At 33.0% G+C, this 22,370-nt stretch overlaps 1 protein-coding gene and 1 non-coding gene across 11 annotated transcripts in view; both read right to left on the minus strand.

Moving 5' to 3' along the window:
• Positions 1 to 22,370, minus strand: part of LOC136025163 (uncharacterized) — a 489,107-nt gene that overhangs the window by 351,070 nt on the left and 115,667 nt on the right. For 2 of the 10 annotated variants that reach the window (XM_065700916.1, XM_065700923.1), the window contains exons 32-37: positions 13,557 to 13,629; positions 9,271 to 9,422; positions 6,682 to 6,809; positions 4,512 to 4,623; positions 3,088 to 3,232; positions 1,166 to 1,232 (exon numbers count right to left, since the gene is read on the minus strand). In XM_065700916.1, the coding sequence (XP_065556988.1) occupies positions 9,329 to 9,422; positions 13,557 to 13,629 (167 nt within the window). In that variant the 3' untranslated portion in view covers positions 1,166 to 1,232; positions 3,088 to 3,232; positions 4,512 to 4,623; positions 6,682 to 6,809; positions 9,271 to 9,328. Of the gene's footprint in view, positions 1 to 1,165; positions 1,233 to 3,087; positions 3,233 to 4,511; positions 4,624 to 6,033; positions 6,174 to 6,681; positions 6,810 to 9,270; positions 9,423 to 13,556; positions 13,630 to 14,659; positions 14,754 to 16,570; positions 16,659 to 18,376; positions 18,462 to 21,054; positions 21,250 to 22,370 lie in introns of those variants that run through there. The other 8 variants (XM_065700924.1, XM_065700918.1, XM_065700925.1 and 5 more) reach the window with 6 other exon arrangements.
• Trnak-uuu (transfer RNA lysine (anticodon UUU)) lies at positions 11,529 to 11,601 on the minus strand. The gene has a single exon. It is a non-coding gene; the product is annotated as a tRNA-Lys (tRNA).

Genomic DNA, 22,370 nt, shown 5'->3' on the forward strand with positions numbered 1-22,370 from the left:
CCGAAATGAACGGTGAAAAATTATAAAAGTCTAAAACAACTATTAATCATTACAAAAGCCAACCGTCTAGGGGCAAAAAAAAAAAGTTGCTCCCGAACGGGGTGGTAGGATGTCGTAACGAAAGATTTTCAGGGATATGAGAACTCCTTGGGAAGGTCTAAAGAGAAACTTTGAATAGATTAGGATGGAGGAGTGTACGTAGCTGTGTTAGCATCAGGTGGCTTGGTGCTACTGTGAGTTGTTAGTAGAAGTAGTAATATAGATTTATAATCATTACTCTAGAGATGAAAGTAGGTTTAGCATTATAAGATTGTATTTGTATTTGGACATTGGGTTGGACACAAATTAGTTTTGGAAATAAAATTTTTCGAAAGCATCTACGTTTCAAGTACCCCTAGACATTAATAAAACCTTAATTATTTTCACTTGTATTGTTTACCTGGTTGTTAGCCAAAATGAATGAAGTCTTGCAGAAAAACTTAAGGAAATTTAGCAGAGACAGATAACTTAGTCAGATACATCCTGAGAAACAAATTACAAATAGACATTTAAACAAAAACTTCAGTATAAAGAGCAATCAGAAATTTGTTTAGAAAAAAATTAGTATAAGTGGTTTTGGAATCCCTTTGGCATAAACTATCATTAAGAATTTAAACTATCTGGAAGAAATTTTGGTTTCCCTTGACAAGAGTAATGTTTTATTCGCCATTCAATACAATGAACATTTTCGTTATTCTTTTTTCTATACATGGCATATATACAAATATTATAATAGAAAAACATAAAAGAAAGTCAACATTGAACTCATACAACAGATTTGCAAATATAGAAAGTTGTAATTAAATCAATGAACCAAATTATAAAAAGAATTAAGTTAACATTCGTATTTAACAAGTGAAAGTCTAAAAAAGATAAGAAGTGATGCAAAAGTAGATGACAAGTAGATTGGTACAGGAAAAAATCACCTCAATGATGTGTTTAAAAACTATAAAAAAAGTTAAAAAACTCAATTTTGGAAAAAGCACAAAGTTGTAGCCACAAATGAAAGAATTTTCACCCTGATTTCTTTTATTTACATGTTTTAAAAGCTATTTTCTTAAATACAAATTTTCCCAAGAATTTTGTTCGAAAAAAGCAATCGATTGGAAACTTAACATTCACATACCTGTCATAACAAATATTTTTCAATCCAAAAACAAGCCTTTTTGTTGATTTGATTGTTTCTGTTGATCCTGTAAATAAAGAGAGCCATTTAAAGATGAATTAGATTCCTCTGCAGTTAAATATCAAATACAAAAGGGTATCGGTTTCCTTTTGACTTGCTCAGTCATTGAGAGCTCAGCTCCCTTACAAAAGACAGTTTAAAAACTAAAATACCGGAAAAAAATCAGTTTCTAAGTTTTAACGTCACGTACTCGTCTTCAGACTTCCAAGAATTCAATTCAAAGAAGTCAATTTATTATATAAACTATTATTTTATTTCAAAATGATGAACAAAGTTGTAGCCACAAAAGAATAAGAAATATAGTCGTTTTTTTCTGTAAATACATAAAGTTTGAAATCAACAGGACGTCTTTTAAATATACTACACGGTTTGCAATGTCTTATTATACGAGGTAAGGATTCCATACTAGCAAGAATAAGATTCTGATCGGAAAGGAAAGCAGATATAAAAGGCATTAACACAATATCAGCATTATGAAAATGTCATTTCAACAGAAATAAAGGAGACATAAGATTTAGAAACAAAGATAGAAGATTAGATAAAAAACAAATAGAGCTGAAGAAATAAAATGTATAAACTTTAATAAACTTTCGTAAGAATACAGGATCTAAAATCTGGAATTAGGCAATTAATGTGTTGACTTTCAACAGTCGAGCAGGGTAGCATATTCCTTTGTTTTTACAAATTCCCTACTTCCTACCAATTTCTTTCAAGCTCAATCAATCGTTAACGCTACCTTGAAACTAAATTTCTAGCAGTGGAAATATATGAACCAAAGAAAAAGGGAAAGAACATAAAACGACCATCATCAAATAGAACAGACATAAAAAATCATTATTTCCTAATCATGAAACTTGGTTTTGCATACATAGCTATACATGTAGGATAATATTGAAGAAAAGCCATATACTTTAGCTTTCATTGAATATATCAACATTTTCAATCGATTCTGAAATTTATTTTTCTCCTTGCTTGAAACCTTTTTAACTTTCTTCTTTAAACCTATGGAAGCCATTTTATAAATTTTGATAGAGCACCTGATGAGCAATTATTATTCAATATAGACAGAACATTTGTAACGGAACGGTTCTAGAATACTGCAAGCGATGCCAAGAAATTGGAGGCCATGACACGTTTAAGATTGACAGTAATCTTAAAATACCTTCCGTAATAACTCAAAATAGCTGGCTATCCCCGATTCACTGGAAATGTCACGGGGAAATGTCAAAAATTGGAGGCTATGTCACTTCAAAATTGACAGTAAAAAATATTACTTAATAGCCTCCTTCCGTAATAACTCAAAATAGCTGGCTTTTCCTGTTCAGGGAAGAACAGCTTAATTGTACCATAGCTTAACTCAACTTTTTTGTCAAAGGAATCTTCCTTTGTCTTTTTGCTCTTTGGAAAGAACAACTTGATACAGTTATTTAATGTATTGTTACGTCAATGTATCCAATCGAGGTCATTATGGTGCAACTACTGCTGCGACCAAAATGGAAGACTGAACCTCCAGCTAAAACTTTTGGACATGGAAAGTCGAATGAATATCTCGGAATGTCCCCTTGCCTACGTTTTAACCCTGTTTGGAAATTGCTATTTAAAATACTTTGGGAAAAAAAATACTTAGGAAATTGCTATACAAAGCGGTAGAAATCAGCACTTTGCTATGCCTTGATCTCTTTCGTTACTTAAAAAGGATTAGCATTCCGAGCATTCTTTTCAGACGAACCCTCTCAAGACATTCTACGAACAAGAGTCCATACAATCATGCCGAAAAAACGGACCAAAATATTTCTACCCATACTGTGCAAGACAGTAAACCTTCAATATAACGGTGCAAGGAATAATGAAAAAAGCAATACCTTTAAACTCAAATTGAACTTGATGTAACGACAAGAAAGGACAAAGAAGATGTGTGAGGAAAGACAATACTCCGCAGTGACTAGAAACAATTGTGCTTCGTCAGTACAAGTGATGGTAGCGGAATTGCAGAAATTGCTGCTGTTTCTGAAAAGAAAAAAAGGATTTAATATAAAAAGAGAGAGAGAGAAATATCCTTTTTCCTAAAGTTTTTACATCAGCATCCGGTAAAGCAATTTATGTGTCATCAAATAGTACAGACCGTGAATTGTCATCATTTTATCAACTTGGATTATAACTTCCTGGATAGTGCGAAAAGAGAAAAAAACATTTTTTAGGGAAATCTGATTTCTTGGAACTGATCCCAAAACGGGACACGCTGATTTTACTTTTGTAATATTTATCTTAACATTATGAGTATGTAGAACAACATATAACATTATTCAGCATTTATCTTCACACTAGGATACTAAGAACAAAAGTGGTCGACATCCCCCCTGCTCCTAGTACATGCAAAAGCACCAAAACGAATTGTTCTGATGGTGTTTTGACATACATTCCATTCTAATAGAATGTTCACTGTTTGCAACTTAAGATTAACTAAAAAAAAAAAAAAAAACGTTTAGAAATAATGGGAATTTGATTTTAAGACAAAAATATCAGAAAGAAACAAATTCCAGAGTTTAACGTCCGTTCTTGTCTTCTGAATTTGACGAAAAGAGGATGCCCAGGAATTCGATTCGACTAATCGTGTATCTTATGTTTTGTATTTTTTTTATATACTTTTGTTTCAAAATAATGCACAAAGTTATGAGACAAAAGAATAAGACATACTGAGTCCGTTTTTTCTTTTTTTTATATTAACATATACAGTTTGAAATCAATAAGACGTCTTTTAGATATACCATACGACTTGTGATGCCTAATTTTAAAAGGTAAGGATTCTATACAAGCAAAACATAGGATTGTAATCGGAAAGGAAAGAAGATATATAAGGCACTAACACAAAATCAGCATTATGAAAAGCATATATCTTTTCACCAGAAATAAAGGAGACTTAAGATTGGAAAAACACGGATGGAAGATTAGATAAAACAAATATTGCCGAGGAAAGGAAATGTACAGACGGAAGATATAGGAAGGGCTCTTATATACACTGTAGTAAACTTTATTCAACTCCTATATAGACTTTATCAAACTTTCGTGGAAATACAGCATCTAAAATCTGGAACTTGGCAATTAATGTCTTTTGACTTACAACCGTTCAGCAGGGTAGCATATCCCTTTGTTTTTTTTTTCAGAATCGCTAAAATTTGTCAGATGTCCCAGATTTTTCTTGAAGTTAGAGAAGATTTTCTGATTTCGGAGAAGAAATATCTCGAGCAGATTTCTCCCCTTTATTTGAAAAAATAAAAGAAAAACATACTATTCAATATGCATAAATTCTTCAAACCGATCTAGAAAATACCCTCTATAAGTTAAAGCTGGTATCAACAAAATGGGATTTGCGCCACACTGAAAGTTCCAATATCGACAGCCTAAAATAAAATAAAAATAGTAATGACAAAACGATAATCGTTATAGCATTTTTATTAACAAGAGGGAACTTGCATCAGGTAGAGTACATTAGACACTTATTTTTCAACAGGTTTCAGAGAGGGCAAGTGTATTCATCATTCACAACAAGCAACTTATATTAAGAGGGCAAGTGTTGGTAAATAGCTAAATACGAGGCAAACCGGTCAAAGATTGCTGTTTTTTTGGAGTTACGAAAAGCAATTAGTAACGACGTTAATCAATAGGAACAGAGATAGTCTCAAAGCATGTCTATCAGAAAGAGCATCTAAACTACAGTATGACTTTCTGACCATACCGAAATCAGTTTTTTCTTCTTTGTCAAAGTGAAATTCATAATGCCTTCAAAATTTGATGATATTACATTTAATTATATTATATAATTAAATAGAAAATTGTAAAAGATACGACTGGCTATCCTATTAGAGGTCAACCCTCAAGAGACGACAACATTTAGATTATAAAGATCAGAAATAGGTATTGATGAAAAAATTTAAATCTTCTTACAACAAAATTTCAGTGAATTTCCTTGATTAGTCTAAAGAAAAAAAAATATGAACGCGTTTTCAACCCCCCTCCCCCTTTGTCTCCAGCTATAATGGTGAAACAAATTACCTCTAGAGAAAACAAAAGAAATCCTATCGAGAAAGCGAACTCCCCCCTTAATCCGGAAATTAGGAGAAAACGAGACTTTTTTGTGGGTGTTTTTTTTTTCTCTCCTCCAGCTGAAACTAAATCCTATTCCAATCTAAGTGCGGTGTTCGACAAAAAAAAAAAACAACATACAATATTGATAAAAAAAAAAAACATTGACATGAAACATCGAAGAAAAATCGATGATACTTAATCTAGCCGATCCTTTCACCATTTAGCCTACAATGCCTTATGCATAGGAAAAAAAGCAAATAAAATTCGAAATTCACGAGCATACATAAAAAAAAGAAAGAAAACGAAGGATATACTTCGCTCCAGTATATTCTAACCATGGTTAACATAAACCTGCATATAAAAAACATACCCAATCATTTTAACGTGGTAAGGGTGGAACTGAATTGAGTTAACACCTCTTATGCTGCGTTTTATTTGGTCTTGTTTCAGTCCTGTTTCCTTAATAGCGTTTTTTTTTATGTATTTAGTAAGCTAAAAGCCGTTTTATTTGCGATATCCCATAAGGGACCGTACTGTTTTCCGTAACTAGATCCCGAAAATCGAAACTTGTTCGTCCAGGTAGTTTCAACCCTTGTTTCATAAAAATGGCGTCAAAAAATATTTGCCTGGTGGATGTGGATGAAGACTTCTTTTATTTTGTTGACCAGCCAGGTTAGTATTTTTCCAGATATGTGTACGTCAAAATGGCGTCAAAAAATATTTGCCTGGTGGATGTGGATGAAGACTTCTTTTATTTTGTTGACCAACCAGGTTAGTATTTTTCCAGATATGTGTACGGCACTGTTTTTCTGTGTCTACAGTAAAGTATACCTTCGGCCCTTGCAAATTACAAATACTTTGTATCCTAAAAAAGCCAAACTTCACTTTCAACATTCCAAGATGTGTAAATGTATGACAGTTCATATTATTGACTTACCAATAAAGTGAATTTAGCACTCGATGCCTTTTTTATGCTCTTTACGAATATAATAACCGCTTCTACTGCAACTACAAATTTAAGCACGTTTTCCCCTAATTTAACCTAATATAGCTAGTAACACTCAAGAAACATTCGCTGATTTTCAAAACTCTTGCCGATAAGCTGCCTAGCTCTATTCCAGCGTTTTATTTGTCAAAGGCAGTACCGAACCGAAACAAAATGAAGGCTCAAATATAACGGAATTATGCGAAACAAGACTGGAAACGGTAGCCCAAACTGAAACTATCTTGTCTCAAGTTAAACGCGGCATAATTGCATTATAATAGCTGCCACCCCCCTCCATTCGTTACTTTATTTTTTGTAGGTCTTGCTTAAAAAAAACAGCGACAAGGAGCAAGTAAAACACAGTTATGAACAAATAAATAAGCAGTACCTTTGAGCTCTAGCTAAATGATTATGCCAGATTATGGTGCAGAAGGATCCTGCGCAAGGGAAGTCCCCTCTAATAACTCGAACCGTGTTTTGGTTTTAGTGAGAAAACCGTTGTAGATGGATGCTAACCTGAGAAAGGAAGAGCTTCTTATAAAAAGTAGAGATTGAAGAAAAAACAATAATTCATTGAATACAAAATATCAGTATCCGGTAAAGCAATTTGTTTATCATCAAATAGAACAGAACATAAAAAATCATCATTTCATAATCTTGAAAATTAAATAGAAACTTCAAGTGTAACGACAAAATAGGGGATTTTATTTCTTCCTAAACCAAAGAAATTTGGTTTTGAATACATGGCTATACATGTTGGATAATATTGAAGGCAAGGTATGCCCTTTTTGCTTTCACTGAATATATCAACACTTCCCATTGATTCTGAAAATTATTTTATTCCTTAGTTAAAACCTTTTTAGCGTTCTTCTTTATATCTGTCTAAGCCATTTATAAATTTTGATAGAGCACCTGATGAGCGATTATGTATGATTTAATTGTAAAACAATAATAGCTATAATGACAACGTAATTGTTACAGCATTTTTATTAATAAGAGGGATAATTTGTAAAAAGTAGAGTACATTAGACACTGATTTTTCAACACGTATCAGAAAGGGCAAGCGTATTCATCATTTACAGCAAGCAATTTGAACAAGAAATTTAATAAGCAAAACAATAAAACAGTCCTCGGATTGAAAGAAAAATTTAGAACAACATAACGGTTTTTACACTACCTGAGTGTAATAAAACAAAACAGTCAGAACCTCTTCACTGCCTTAAGCTAAATAAATAAATCCCTATTTGAACAACAAAATAATATTACTTTTTGTCTGTATTGTTTTGGGACAAACTCTTAAATGACTAACAAAAACATAAACAAGTAAAATCAAGTATCCACCAATCTGAGGATAGTATCACTAAAACCTTACTACGTAAAAAACTTCATTAATTTTTGAAAATTTATTTTTTTGAACTTTTTTTCATCCTACCTCGTTCCCGATTACGCAACCCAACATGTTTTTTTTTTTTTTTTTTTTTTTTTTTTTATTATTATTGAACAACAAGTAAAAGAATCACAACCAGAAGAATGATATTTGTTGGTCAGAAAAAAGGTTTTGTTAACATAAAAATGCTTAATTAACCAACTTATATTGAACATTATTACCAAAAATATAGAGTGTAATGATCGTGTCTCTAATTTACTTCTTTTATATCTTCGTTGACAGTCCGTTAATCTGTTTCCCGTCTTTGGCCGTCTTATGGTAAGCTTGTACAAATATAACCATATCTACCGTACATATAACTAAGTTTAAGCGTTTTAGGCTTATCTTTAAAAAAAAAAAAAAACCCACTGTAGCTAAACATATATAACTTAACATGGATCGATATAACAATCACATCATTTGTAAGCCAGACTCTAGCATGGTCTAATTACTCCCCTTTTTAACCCCCGGGGCTCATTAGAGCTTAACAAACACACAACAACGCCAGAACTTAAAAGCAGCCATTTCAATAAAAAAGATGGCCCATAAGCCGGGACAAGGGCCCAAAATTATGAGGAATTGCTAATTTTTATAGGATTATTTGCGAATAAACTTAGGCTTGTTGAATATTTTTGAACTGACGATCCTAATGGTTATTTTCGAAGAATATTTTAAATTTTTCGTGAGACATAAAGTTTTACACAAAAAAAAAAGATGAAAACAAGGATTTTAAGCATTCTTTCCCTTCTTTACGCTAATGAAAAAATTCTGCTCTGTGTCTAAAAACTAACTAATGAATTTTAGAAGAAACGACACCATACTGTAATCTTTTCATATTCAATTATAATAGAATGTTCCCAATATATACAGTTTGAAATCAACAAGATGTCTTTTAAATATACCATACGGCTTGCGATATCTTATTTTACGAGGTAAGAATTCCATACTAGCAAGAACAGGACTGTGATCGTAAAAGGAAAGAAGATAAAAAAGGCAAATAAATCAAAGGAAAGAAAATGTATAGACGGAAGATATAGGAGAGGCTCCTATATAGACTTGATCAAACTTCCGTGAAAATACAGCATCTGAAATGTAGGATTTTTGCAATTAATGCGTTTTGATTTTCAACAGTCGAACAGGGTAACATGTTTCTTTGGTTTTACAAATTCGCTACTTCCTACCAATTTCTTTCAAGTCCATTTACTCGTTAGCAGTACCTTGCACTAAAGTTATAGCAATGAAAATATACAACTCAAAGCTAAGTTTCAAACAAAATCAGAAAAGAACATAAAGCAACCATTCGCAGGTGCAGAAAATTCAAAAGTGAATTTGACCTTGAGATCAATCCTTTTAGGATGTAAAAGATTAAAATAAAGGACCCCCCTCCTTTTCCGTTACCTCCCACAAAGGTAAGAGAAAAAATAGAACTGAAAGTACGCTTTAAGGATATTTGAGAGCCATCAGACATGTCATGATCTCATTCCCCGTCAATAATTTTGGATGTGCCCAAACACTCAGGAACTTAGAAAATTTAAGAGTTGATTGACTCACGAATAGTCTAAAGCCTGAAATCGACCTGCATCATCCAACCAATCAAATAAGAGCATCTTCAGTTATCGGCATTATCAGTATTCGTGTTTGGTCGAGTTACTAATCCAAAAACACAGCCTGACCTCTGGTTTAAATCTTTGAAGAAACGTGAGCTAAACAAAAATAAAATTTATGGTTATGTGACTGCAGAGTTATACAATAAAGTGAAAACAATTTAGAATATGACTGTCAGGTTTAACATTTTTCGATCAAGTACAATCAGGTAATACATGCAAAATACATCATTCAAGAAGCTAAAGACGAATTTCTTTTCTTGGAAAGGCAGGTCAATAATACCTCTCGGACATCGTTGGTAAATAGCTAAATATCGGACAAACCGGTCAAAGATTGCTGTTTTTCGAACGAAGTAGTAACGAAGTTAATCACTAGAAACATTAATAGTCTTAAAGCATGTCTATCTGAAAGAGCATTTAAACTAAATTATAACTTTCCGATCATACAACTATCACATCATTCGAAAGCCAAAAGCTCTCGCATGGTCTAATTACATCCCTTTTGACCCCCCCCCCGGGGCTCATCAGAGTTGAAAACACAGCTGTGTCAGAATTTATAAGCAGCCATTTTAATCAAAAAGGTGGCCCATGAACCGGAACAAGGGCCCAAAGTTATGAAGAGTTGCTCATTTTTTGATTGGATTATTTCCGAATAACTCTAGGCTTGTTAAATATTTTGGAACTGATGATCTTGGTGGTTATTTTCGAAGAATATTTTATGTTTTTTGTGAGACATGAAATTAAAAAAAGAAGATAATGAAAAAATTACGCAAAATATGTTCTGTGTCTAAAAACTAATTAATAAACTTTAGAAGAAACGTCACCAAACTGTAACATTTTGACAAAACATTTTGAGCATCTTCCACTTTCTTGTGGGAAATCTATAAAAAGATTCCACAATTTTCTTTTATTTGTTGTTTAAGTCGTACCTTAGATGAAATAGTAGTTAATATGTCATTTGTATGTCCGTGTTGGATATTTTTTCTTTTTTTCACTATATATAGAAAGATGTGCCCCCTAATCTACGGAATAGTTCCTGCTCGTTTTGATTATTTACTATTATTTTTTACTTTCACTCAAAAAAAAGCTTTCATTCATTTAATTTCTGATTGTTTTTCATAAGCATGTCATTTTTCATGTTTTAATTTTCTGATTCGTATAACTATTTGCGTTGTAGAGCAACACTACAGCTATCACATTTGTTTAGTTTTCAATCAAATATAGTCAATTTTGAAAGAGCGGATATAGTCCTGCATGATTGACGGACTTTAAGCACCTATGACTCTAAAATTACAACAACAAGGAATGGTGAAACTGAGTCAATAGCAACAGAATATTCGAAGAAGGCTTTATAGACCAGAAATTACGAGATCTAGTGTCCTTTTCAGGAGTTGGAAGATATTTGGGGTTATAAAGGCCACTTTCTTTCTTTTTTGGCCAAGGGTTCCATTATGACAAAACAGGATGTGATACTGATGGTCAAAATAGTTATTCAAGGGTTTATACACCAGAGATTATATAGGAGGGCTTTATACACCAGAGATTACAAGATCTAGTGCCTTTTTCAGGAGTTGGAAGATTTTCGGGTTATAAAGGCCTCTTCCTTTCCTTTTTGGCCAAGAGTTCGATTGTGATAAAACATGATGTAATACTGATGGTCAAAATAGTTATTTCAACATGAAATAACGAAATATATAAAAGTTAAAAGATAATCAATCTTTTATTTCACGATGCAATAACAGTATGAACTTAACGCACTGTTATGGAATTGTCCTAGAGTTCTCTATAGTAAAATGTTAAATAAAAACGGTTTTGTTAATTAAAAGAGGGCCTTTCCGAAGCCAAGAGCGGGGGGTTAGGGGGGCGGCAGCCCCCCCCCAACAAAAAACCTGTACAAGTCTTTAAAAGCGGGGGGTTTGGGGGGTGGCGGCCCCCCAACTGCCTCTCCTAATTCCTGTACGTTTTAAGGTTCGACTTTGGGACGCAGCCTCTTTAACTCTTTAAGAAAACGAAGTTTTTTTCATATTATTTTTGTACGTTTTTCTACAATCCATGGTGGATGTAATTTAATAATTCCTGTACTCCTCGTACAGGAATTAGGACTGCCTCTCCTAATTCCTGTACGTTTTAAGGTTCGACTTTGGGACGCAGCCTCTTTAACTCTTTAAGAAAACGAAGTTTTTTTCATATTTTGTGAAAAAAAACCGCCCGATAAGGGACTTGAACCCTTGACCTTAGGATTAAAAGTCCCACGCTCTACCGACTGAGCTAACCGGGCATGTTTGAAGTCGAAATACGTGCATGTGTATAAATATAACTTTTAAATTACTTTTAAGAATTTCAAAAATTAACATGGGCTCTTATGGGGAAATGGGTTTTTCTAAGCTAGAAAATCGGGGGGTTAAGATTTTCCGACGAAACTTTCCAGGAAAATTACTCGGAGAATTCCGCGTCGAATGAGTCTTCGTACGCCCAGATCCGATGTCGGCTGTGACCTGTAGGCGTGGCAGAAAAAAAAACAAAAGGAGAACATGAACATTAAGTGGCTATGCGTGGTTTTGGAAAACAGGGGAAAAGTTATCAGATCGAGCTGAAATTTCGCGGATAAGCTCCTGGGCCCTAGGGGACCTTAACTTGTGAATTTCAGCCCGATCGGACAACATTAAAGGGGGGCTGGGGTTGGGGGGTCGAAACTTTCGGCCAGATTTTCCCCATGAAGGAAAAGTCGGAGGGGGATGAAATTTGGCAGGTTTCTTAGTTGGAGCTCCCCATCCCTCTGCGACCATTGGAACCGAAGATCGCTTAACATTGTCGTGGTTCGCCTCCTTAAAAAGGCACGAGTGTGCCTCCTTGACTAAAACCTTTATAAAGGGCTATTGACAAATATCTAACAAAACCTTGAACCACAAATCTAGGAATAAAAGAAATACTATACTATACATACTAAAATGAAAAAAGGAGATATATAAAACTATTAAAAGAGATGCTGCGCAAAATATTTTTGCTTGTATATGAGCTGGATACAGCGTATCTCAAACTAAAATCAGCCGTGTTTATTCAACAACAAACACTGAAGTTAAAAGCTTTCAAACAAAAAAAAATCAAATGCTTATTTTAAACCCGTTTTATGCCTGACTATTTAAGAATTAAGAGTTTGAGTCAATAAAACAGAAACAAGCAATTTATATGCTCTTAATTATGAAGCCAAAAAGTACAGAAATTAAGACTTTTCATGGAAGGATTACAGAATACTTTTTGTTGAAAGTAACTAAAAAGGCAGAGAATTTTTTATGCGAAAATCAGCCGTGTTTCTTTAAAAATCTAAAAAAAAACTTTCAATTTAATATTCTTTCGAGCCATTTTGAACATAAAGTAGTAATTAATTGCCAAAGGCAAGTTTCAGATTAGTTTCTCTTTAAACGTGTTGCTTAGTGAACGCAGTTCACGCCTATAAATCTTGATGACTCACCCTCTTTGCCGCATCTAAGGAAGGATTCTTGTTGGCAAGAGGAGTTGTGCTGTCAATTTCCAAACTTTAGAGAAGGGGGTGGTGGTCAATGAAAATACCAAAAAAGGCAACTTTCAATGAAAAAATTCCCAAGACCAAAGGGGGAGGGACAATCAAGGTTACACTTTTCTATGCGATTCTGTGGCGCCTCAAGAAATTGATGATGCTTCTGTAAAGCAATCTTTGTTCTTAAAGTGTCTGTTTTAACAAATTTAAAATGTTTCCCAAGAAAATGTTGTCTTTCTGTGAAAAACCAGTTGGTCATTTTCTATACTCTTTAATCATTGGAAGACAATACTACATTTAAGCACCATTAGATTAGGAATAGACTTTAAATATAAAACAAAATATGTTACTGATGGTTTTGATATAGCTGGGCAAATTTATTAAAATGGAAGGAAAAAAACATGTTAAAATGTTAACATGTAAAATGGAATTAAAAAAAACACCCTTTTTTGTAATTCGTTATAAAAACCAAAAATAGACGAATTACACCCCACCCCTCCCAGATTTAATACATTTTGTCCCCTTAGCCCAACATTTAAATTGGTTGAATTGGTGCCAATGACTGTCATACAAGGATGGTTGTTCATATAAGGATGGTTGTTCATACAAGGTTGGTTCAACTTGTAAGTCCCTATCATATCAGCGACGGATTGTGAAAATGTAAAAAAGAATCCCTCTAAGACATAAGGAAACGCAAAATCAACACAGTGATGATTTACCTCAATTTCCATGACTTTAATGGCATGACGGTGGTTCTGATTATCATTTTCCAACATAACGTACGCTCCAGCACTAAAAAAAATTCAACCAATCAGTCAGATGTTTGTCATCTAAGGCCACTATTAACAATCATTTAGTACTATGCCTCAGAAGGAAAGCAGCAGAAGGTTTTGTTACATAATTTTTCAAACGGTAACTCCTGTTATAATCATAGGCGAAAATTAAGACGTCTAAATTGACCTAGTAAATGCAAGAAAGAACTATCACTCCTCGTGCCCTTATTTTAAACTATTCCCATGCTTGCGTCAGAGCTCAAATTCCCCTAAGCTAATGTACATTTCCTGTGTTCAAAGTAAGTTCTTTAAAAGCAAAATCATAAAAAAAAATTATGGAGTAGGGGAGGTAATAGTGTTTACTTTATAAACTTTTTTTTGTTTTAGGAAAATTTTCACCAAAAATTTCGGACAACAAGTCCGAGTAAGATTAGTGTCCCGTACAACTGATGCCCTTTAATTCCTTCAAAATTGTTTTGATAATTAAAAATATAAACGACTTCATAATTTCGTCAGCAGTGAATAAAATAAAGAAATAAAACCTCAACAGCCTTAATGGTGGAATGGGAACAGTCCATCAGTTGGTAACCAATTTTCCTTTTTTTTTTAATATATATTCACTAATGGTATTTTTACCACTGTTGACCTTGCCTCGGGTGCCAAGACATTTTGGTACCAAAAACATTTCTGTTGCTCCAATGCCGGATCAAAACCATGTTTTTACTGGACTATTAGTCCAGAAAAAATTGTCCAGACTAATAGTCCAGACTATTAGTCCAAAAAAAGTTAAAGATATATACTTTGTCGTTCCATTGAAACGACAATAAAAATGTTGAGGAGCAATTATATATTTTTTTGGTACAATTGGTACAATTAAAATTATTTGTCTTGATACAATTAAAAATTATAATATTGCGGAACAAATTTGTTTGGAAAGATTTGGAATAAGTTGTTATAAATTTGTTTGGAAGAAATTCAGTAAACTTTGTTAAGAGAATGTAAAAGAGCTGAAAAAATTTAATATGGCCCCTAGAGGGATAAGTACGTACCTTTGAGATATGAGTGGTTAACAGTATTGGAGTGTATTGGATTTCGTTTCTACTGGGAACAGTTGTTAACTTGCGAAGAAACACTTCATGACACCTGAAATAAAATCATTTCCGTTAGGGAGTTGACAAGAAATTGAATACATTTTTTGCTATAATAGGGTTGAGGTATCAGAGTGAGCTGAGTATTCTTCGTCATTGAGTGTCGGTAGCAGAACTGGGTAACATCATGTTTCTTGCAGACATAAGATAAAGCGCTCCCGTTGTTATTCTTCCACAAGAGAAACATTATAGAAAACGAATTCTTATTTGCAACATTGATTTAATATTCACTTATTCCAGCTATTAAAATTTCTTTATTAATTACGTAATATCGAACAAGTAAATACTTTCGAAACCAACATATTTCTGCCATAACGATTACTAACGGGCGCATATAATTTTACAGAACTTTCAAGCTACATGTGCCCTTTAGTACTTCCGTGACCCTTGAAACAAGTCCCCGATTTACTCTGAGCAATTCCGCCTCATAAACTGTAATTTATCAAGTGATGCTTGACAAAGGTTTTGACAAGAAAATATGCTCAGTTCATTCTTCATAGGTTTAGTATAACTTGTAATGATATAACTTAATCACATTAAACATTTTTCTTACCAAAGTTTTCAGACAAAAACCAATCTTTCCAAGGAAAAGCAAAGTAGCCAAGGTCATTTTTCGAATTTCAACAAATATGTCTGAGGACAAAATTCATGAAGTATTCCCATAAAACTTTAAGAAGAATGTAATTCAATTAATTCTATTTCACCTATTTTATTGTTCTCTCTTCAATTATTATTTCCTTTCTTATTTTCATACGTACTACTTTCAGAGGCAACGCTATAGTGTTGCCTATAGCAATGGGTCATAAGATTTCAACGTTTGATTATATTTAACGAGGCACTTCATATGGTAGGGGTGGTCGTATAAACATCGGAATGAGGCATATTCGACTGGGAAACGACAATTCTGGTGCCCTTCTAATTGTCAAAAATGACTGGAGGGCTACCGGCCACCCTCCCACGCTCTTTTTCATGAATGGATTCGATCATGATTTTGAAATAGCCATTTTGTTAAAAATATTCCTATGGTCAAATAACAATGCTTCCGGTATTGACAATACCCCAACATACCCCATAGCAAACGCTGAAGTTATACAAGCTACCCGTTGTAGATCAGTATGATCTAGTCAGTACAGTCAAGTATGATCTAGTCAATACTAGTCAAGTATGATCAGTCAATACAAGTTAGCAACTTGCTCCTCTTGTTTTTTTTTTTTTTTTTTTTATGACGTATGCTTCTCAATATACGTAAGCTTCGATAATTTAACAACAAACATAGCTTTATTACAGCCATTCAAACATAAAGCCTGTGAGACTTTATTCTAGAAAGCTACGTCAGACTAAAAAAAGAAAGTGGGACAATAAAAAATTCTGAATCCTCAGTAAATTTACGCCCCCTCCCCAACCCCCCGGTATTTTAGACTTACGGAATCATCTGTCTTCTTCCAATATGCCCTCTCTCCTGAAGACAGCCCCGTTGGCAAAAATATATGGGAGACCTCCAGTGTGCGCGCCCAAATGGGAGGCAACGAAGGATTTCTGGAGTTGATTTTATTAGCCATGACTGCTTTTGAACTAACCTTGCTCAATAATTTCGATTTGATCAAAGCGAAATCAGAAATAATATCATCGTTAAAATGCTCGCTCAAAATTTGGATCGAACAGGACTGCTTTTAACTCCTAATTTGGGTTAACAGGATAGAATTGCCAATCGTTTTCACATGAAACAACCGTTTTAACCCAATAACTTTGTTCTAAGGGTATGTGATTAAGTTGTAAGCATGTAATATTGCCCTTAGAGGGATAAGTACGGACCTTTTAGATATGTGTGGTGAACAGGACTGTATAGACTTTGTTTCTACTGGGAACAGCTGTTAACATGCGAACGCTCACTTCACGACATCTAAAATAAAAAGATTTCCGTGAGAAAGTTGACATGAAAATGAATCCTTTTTTGCTATAATAGGGTTGAGATATCAGAGTGAGCTGAGTATTTTTCGTCAATGAGTGCCGGTAGCAGAACTAGGTAACAACATGTTTCTTGTAGACATACGATAAAGCACTCAGAACAGCTTAAATACAGAATTCTTATTTAAAACATAGATTAAATATTCACTTATTCTAGCTATTAAAATTCCTTTAATAATTACGTACTATCGAAAAGGCAAATTTTTTCGAGACCACCATATTTCAGCCATAAGGGAGACCCACGGAATTTACTTTACAAAACTTCCAAGATAGATGTGCCCTTTCTTACTTCCGTAGCTCTTTAAACAAGTATCCGCTTAGGTCCGAGCAGCTCCGCATCATGAATTATCAAGTTTCAGTTGACCTACATTTCAAATGAATACGTATTAAGTTCGTTTTTCAGAGGTTGAATAGAAATGGAACTTGTTTACACTAAAATATAATTGAATTTGAAAGAAAAAGACTGAAAATATTTTTTTTAAAATAATACCAAAGCAAACCAGATCACTTTGTGAATCACTTTTGTGAAAATTACAGCTATTATGTTTGTATAATGCTTGCTCGTGAGATATTCCCATTTAATTCGTTCGAATGCCGATCTAAAAGAGAATGCTTCTAGTTACAAAAGAAAATGAAAAGCAACCTTTTTTTAGATCGCCTAGTTCAAATTTTTCTGAACGTTAATAGACAAAAGAAATTTGTTGGAAATATTCCGTTTCCCTTCTCCTAATACACTCATGTCAATAAATTGGCATAAGTAATCAGGTCTCATAACTACGATATAGATCAAACAAAATAAAAAAGAATAACAAGGAAAATTAAGCCCTACATTCAGTCGCATAGAAAAAATATTCAGAAAGAGATAATGGAAAATTCCACGTTAAAAAAAAAATATTATTCAGAAAATTTCTGAAATTCATAATTTGCACAATTAGTAGTAACATAATCATCACTAATCTAGACAAGATTATACTATTAACATTACAATATTGGATTTAGGCTTTCGTTTACACATGAAAGAGTTTGTGATTGTATAGAAAAGAAGTGTTCAGAAAAGAAAAGTTTTGACACTTATAGCTTACCTAAAGTATAATCAGTCAAAAGAAATTAGAAACATAAAATCATTCAGACATATGCTTGTCAATAAAGCATTATTTAACAACAATTGCTGGTATTTTTTTTTTTCTCAGAGATCTCAGAGAGTGACAGGTGAGAGAAGAGGAAAACTTAGTATTTCCTTGCTTTGTTTTTTATTCCCCCAACGCAAACAAGTTGCAAATATTCGTATTATGCAATGCTTTGTTACTATTTTTTCTATTTTTGTCCGTAGTAAAAATATCCTCTTATTTTATTCATTTATTTTCTATTTTTCAAAATTTATTAATGAAATACATGTTGGCTTTACAAACAATTAAACAAACTTTATAAAGTTTAAATAATATTTATACTTCAAAAGTGCACCTCGGGTACATTCCTATAATTTAGAGGGAGAGGCAATAGCTTTCTAAAGAATGAAATTAGGGGAAACATGACTAGTAATCTAAAATATATAAATAAATAAATAAATAAAAGTATTGCAGCAACCAAATAAAAATACAGAGCTTCAAAAAATACAAAGATATACAAATATTGTACGCTTATAAAACTAATTACCGTGAAAACTGACAATATATAGTAAGTTGAACAAATTCTAGACACTTCGATATACCAGGAATTCTTCATTGATTACAGAGACGGCCTGAAATCACAAATGATACTTAAATACTGATTTAGAACAAGCTTAAAATTTGACATTTTATCAGCAAGCGATCAGTGGTAGTGACGAAATGATATCATATTTATATCAACCACAGCATGTTATACATCATTTCAAATCAAATAGGATTTTAATTTGATGAACCATTAGGAAAAAAGACGAAAATGTTGAATCTAGTCAACTAGATTCTGATTGTAACTAAAAACAGGCTCTCTGACGTTCTGAAAAGTCAATCAAGTTTTCCGATTAGTCAGTCATAATAGTACATATTTTTTCTGTTTGAAGGTCAGAACAAACAAGACTTTGTGTGATAGAAAACAAGCTTTTAGAAATGAACATACACTTAGAATTCAAATAAGGCATATAGAATGTGCTTTGAACCTTATTGTCCTGATATTTTATCAGGTTGATGATGACTTGATGACTCTTGTCCTGATATTTTCATAGTTACCAACAAATTCTGCAATTTTTTAGCAGATCAGCATACAAAAAAATAAAAATTGCAATTAACTCTTTTTTCAAAAGATATTTTCTCCTTACATTTATATAGCGCAGTGTGACTGCCCAGTAAATACCTAGTCGACTGGGGATTAAAAAAATTTGGGCCTTCTTTTTTCGCAATGAAAAATTGCTCACAGCCACATTATTGGAATCTATTCCTTCATTTTGTTGATGACATTCAAAAGACAAGGGAAATTGATAAGAGACGAGGCTAAAGTTTATTTGGATCCAACCTAAGATTTTCTAAAGATGAAAGGTATTTTCGGAACTTTTTTGAAATTATACAAGTTAATACAAAGCTAGCTTACAGAGGATAGACATGTAAAATACCTTGTCTTTTATCTTAAGCCCAATGAAAATAAAAATTCGATTCAAAAGCATCAATGTAATATTTTTATCCGTTTTTTTATCTTATTACTTGTTATAAATTTTAATTCGTTTTAAAACATGAGATGTCGTTATTTTTCTTCTTTTTTTTGTCTCAAAAAACTTGAGCTATTCAATAGTTCGTTACACTCTTTGACCCACACAGAGACCAGAGTTGCCAATCGAGTTTGCAACACTGTAGCTTATCAGACGAAAAAATTAATAAGAAAATATCTTGTTAAACCAACAATTAGCACAAGTTTAAATTATCACCCTTCAAATAATTGTTTGTTCCGATTTAAAACAATATTTACAAATAAACATGTCAAAATTTTGAGAAATACATGAACTTTTGTTTTGTTTTGTATAAAAAAAACACATATTTCAACAGTTCACACTTTATTAATTTGAGGTAAGAGATAATTGGTCTTAATTTCAAAATTTCTTTTTTCCTTAAAATCTCATAAAGCGATGTTTTGCAGATAAAAATACGCAAAACCGCCTCATAATATTGCTATAATGATTGATATTACATAAGAATACGTAAAAGTCAGAATAGAAAAATAGCACTTTTCCTTATTATACAAAAAATCATGGTTGCTCCCTTCGAGGCACTCAGTAGAAAACGAACACTAGCCCATAGCATTATACATTAGACTCAATGCACCTATGTACCAGGTGCATAGCCACAGAGTCAAAGATGCCCTGCCTTCCAATTCAAGATGGTTGCATTTTTCTATCCTAGAAATAATCAGGAATCAGCAACAGCCTCTAGTTTATCATCATTTGGTGAAGTTTAAATAAATATCACTTAATTAGGATATGTTAAGATACGTAACAAGATGTTTCTATTGAACGACTAGAATTTTTGGAATGATAAAACAATGAGCAAATCTAGAAACCATATTAGAAAAATTTCAGAATTTTTAGGCAATAGGTATGTTGGATTGAGCATTTGTTGAGAATAAAACCAAAGTCTAGAAAATACGACCAAAAACTCTGAGTGTCATAGTTCTTCTATCAAATGGATCAAAGGAGATAGACCAATTATCCAAAAGAATAACATTTAATAGCTAAAACTCTAAATGAAGAACTTAAAATTCTAAAATTTCCCTAGATACCGAAAGGGCAAAACAACAGAATAAAAAGTTTACAAAAAAATCTTGTATTCAAAAAGTTTATTTTTTTTGCAGGGATAAAAGTTGTCGTACAGAAAAATCAATAAGCGGAATTCAAACTTTCATTTCTAAATTTATCATTGCCAAAAAGTCCTCTTTTATTAAGTTTACAACCAAAAAATGAGGAATCGATAATGGTGCTTGCAACCATCATATCTCGATCTTTAGACCAACTAGAAAGCTGTCAGTTCAAGTAACGGTATCTAACTGAGTAAGGTACAAAGACAATTCCTTGCCTAGATTATTTCTCATTCTGTGCTCTCCTTCTTATGCTCTTTTTTTTATAACGTCTTCTCATCATTTGCATCCACTCGCCTGATTGCCTAAAAGCTTAGTAATAAAAGCCTAAAAGTTCAGTAATGGTATAAAAAACTTTACAAAACGCAACAAAGAATTGCTTAAATGTATTTTTTTTCAAGTTGGCAAAATATTTCGGGAGGGGGGTCAAACTAGGTAACCCCCACTCCCTGAACCCGGATATGGTTGCTAGCCTCCTTTTTTATTCTGTAACTCCGCAAGAAAATATTCACCTTTTCCGTCAAGATTTCGCGAAGTTGATTGATCCGACTCTTCGCATCAATCTTGATAACTTCTTACAGTAGGTCAGTGCATGCTTTACTCACAGTGCCAACAGTAACACAGATACAATTCTCCCGAAATTCCACGGCCAACTCTTGAACTTCGTTAGGAAACGTTGCTGAGAACATCAATGTATTTCTTTCAATCTATAAGGAAATCCAACAAATATATGCAAATGTATATACTTATAAATATTAATGTGAATGTGATTTTGTTACAATGATCAGTGGTACGTTTTTCAATCATAAACAGACATGGTCTAAAATAAGACGAACGAGAAAGGCATCATAACAACATAACAGAATCAGTTCTACATTTATGTTTAGTCAAGATCAGATAGGCGTTAGGTCGGAGTTAGAAATAAAATTGGAGGCACGGGCAAATAAAGCAACCACATTTTAGACAACAAAAGACATAAATAAAATCGAACCGAGTTCTACCTCTATATGGCTCTTTTACTTATAAAAGCTATTCTTTTTTTTAAGAAAATACCAGAAAAAAATCTTAGAATCGAAGGCTCCTATGGAGGAACCTGAGTCTCTCGCAAAAACAACTGATCATATTTACAGATCTAAAAGGATAATAATTGTGTAACTAGTGGTAATTGTGTAAATAAAGTGATACCCCGAGATACTGAGTATCGAGCACTACTATTTATAGTTATGGGTAGTCGGAAGTTTTCTCGTCGAGCATTATCTGATTGACTATACAAATAGACAGCATATTAAACATAGAAAACAAAAGAGCCATATCATTCGCTTCCCTGTTCAATGATCTTTCAAAATATAATAGCCATTGCCGTTACAACTGTACCCAAAGCCACCTAATGGGGAATGATAATAGCCCTAGGCTGTATATAAAATTTTACTGAAATTTTTCATTTGGTGATTTATTTTATTTAACATTATCGAATGACTCTGGATAAGAAATAAGCACAAAAATTTATATAACCCACAAAATCATCAAACTTTACAGAAAGCCTAGCGGCTATGTCTGACCCTCTTAGGTGGCTTGGGCGCATCGAAGGTATAGTAAAAAGCAAAGTATTTTGTCAAAATTCACGATGTGTTTCATAAGAATTGATTTTCTTTTTATAATTCTAATTTTAAGTCTAAAATATTAATGCGGAAACTCATCAATCTTTATAACCCAAAAATATAAAATCCAAAAACGACGCCTTTGTATCTTAATATCAAAATTTGTCAGTAGAAATGGTCCAATAGGGGATAAAATCAATTGTCAACTGTAGATACAAGAAAATGAGAAA

Source organism: Artemia franciscana, chromosome 3, assembly GCF_032884065.1.
Source record: "Artemia franciscana chromosome 3, ASM3288406v1, whole genome shotgun sequence".
Classification (NCBI taxonomy): Eukaryota; Metazoa; Arthropoda; class Branchiopoda; order Anostraca; family Artemiidae; genus Artemia; species Artemia franciscana.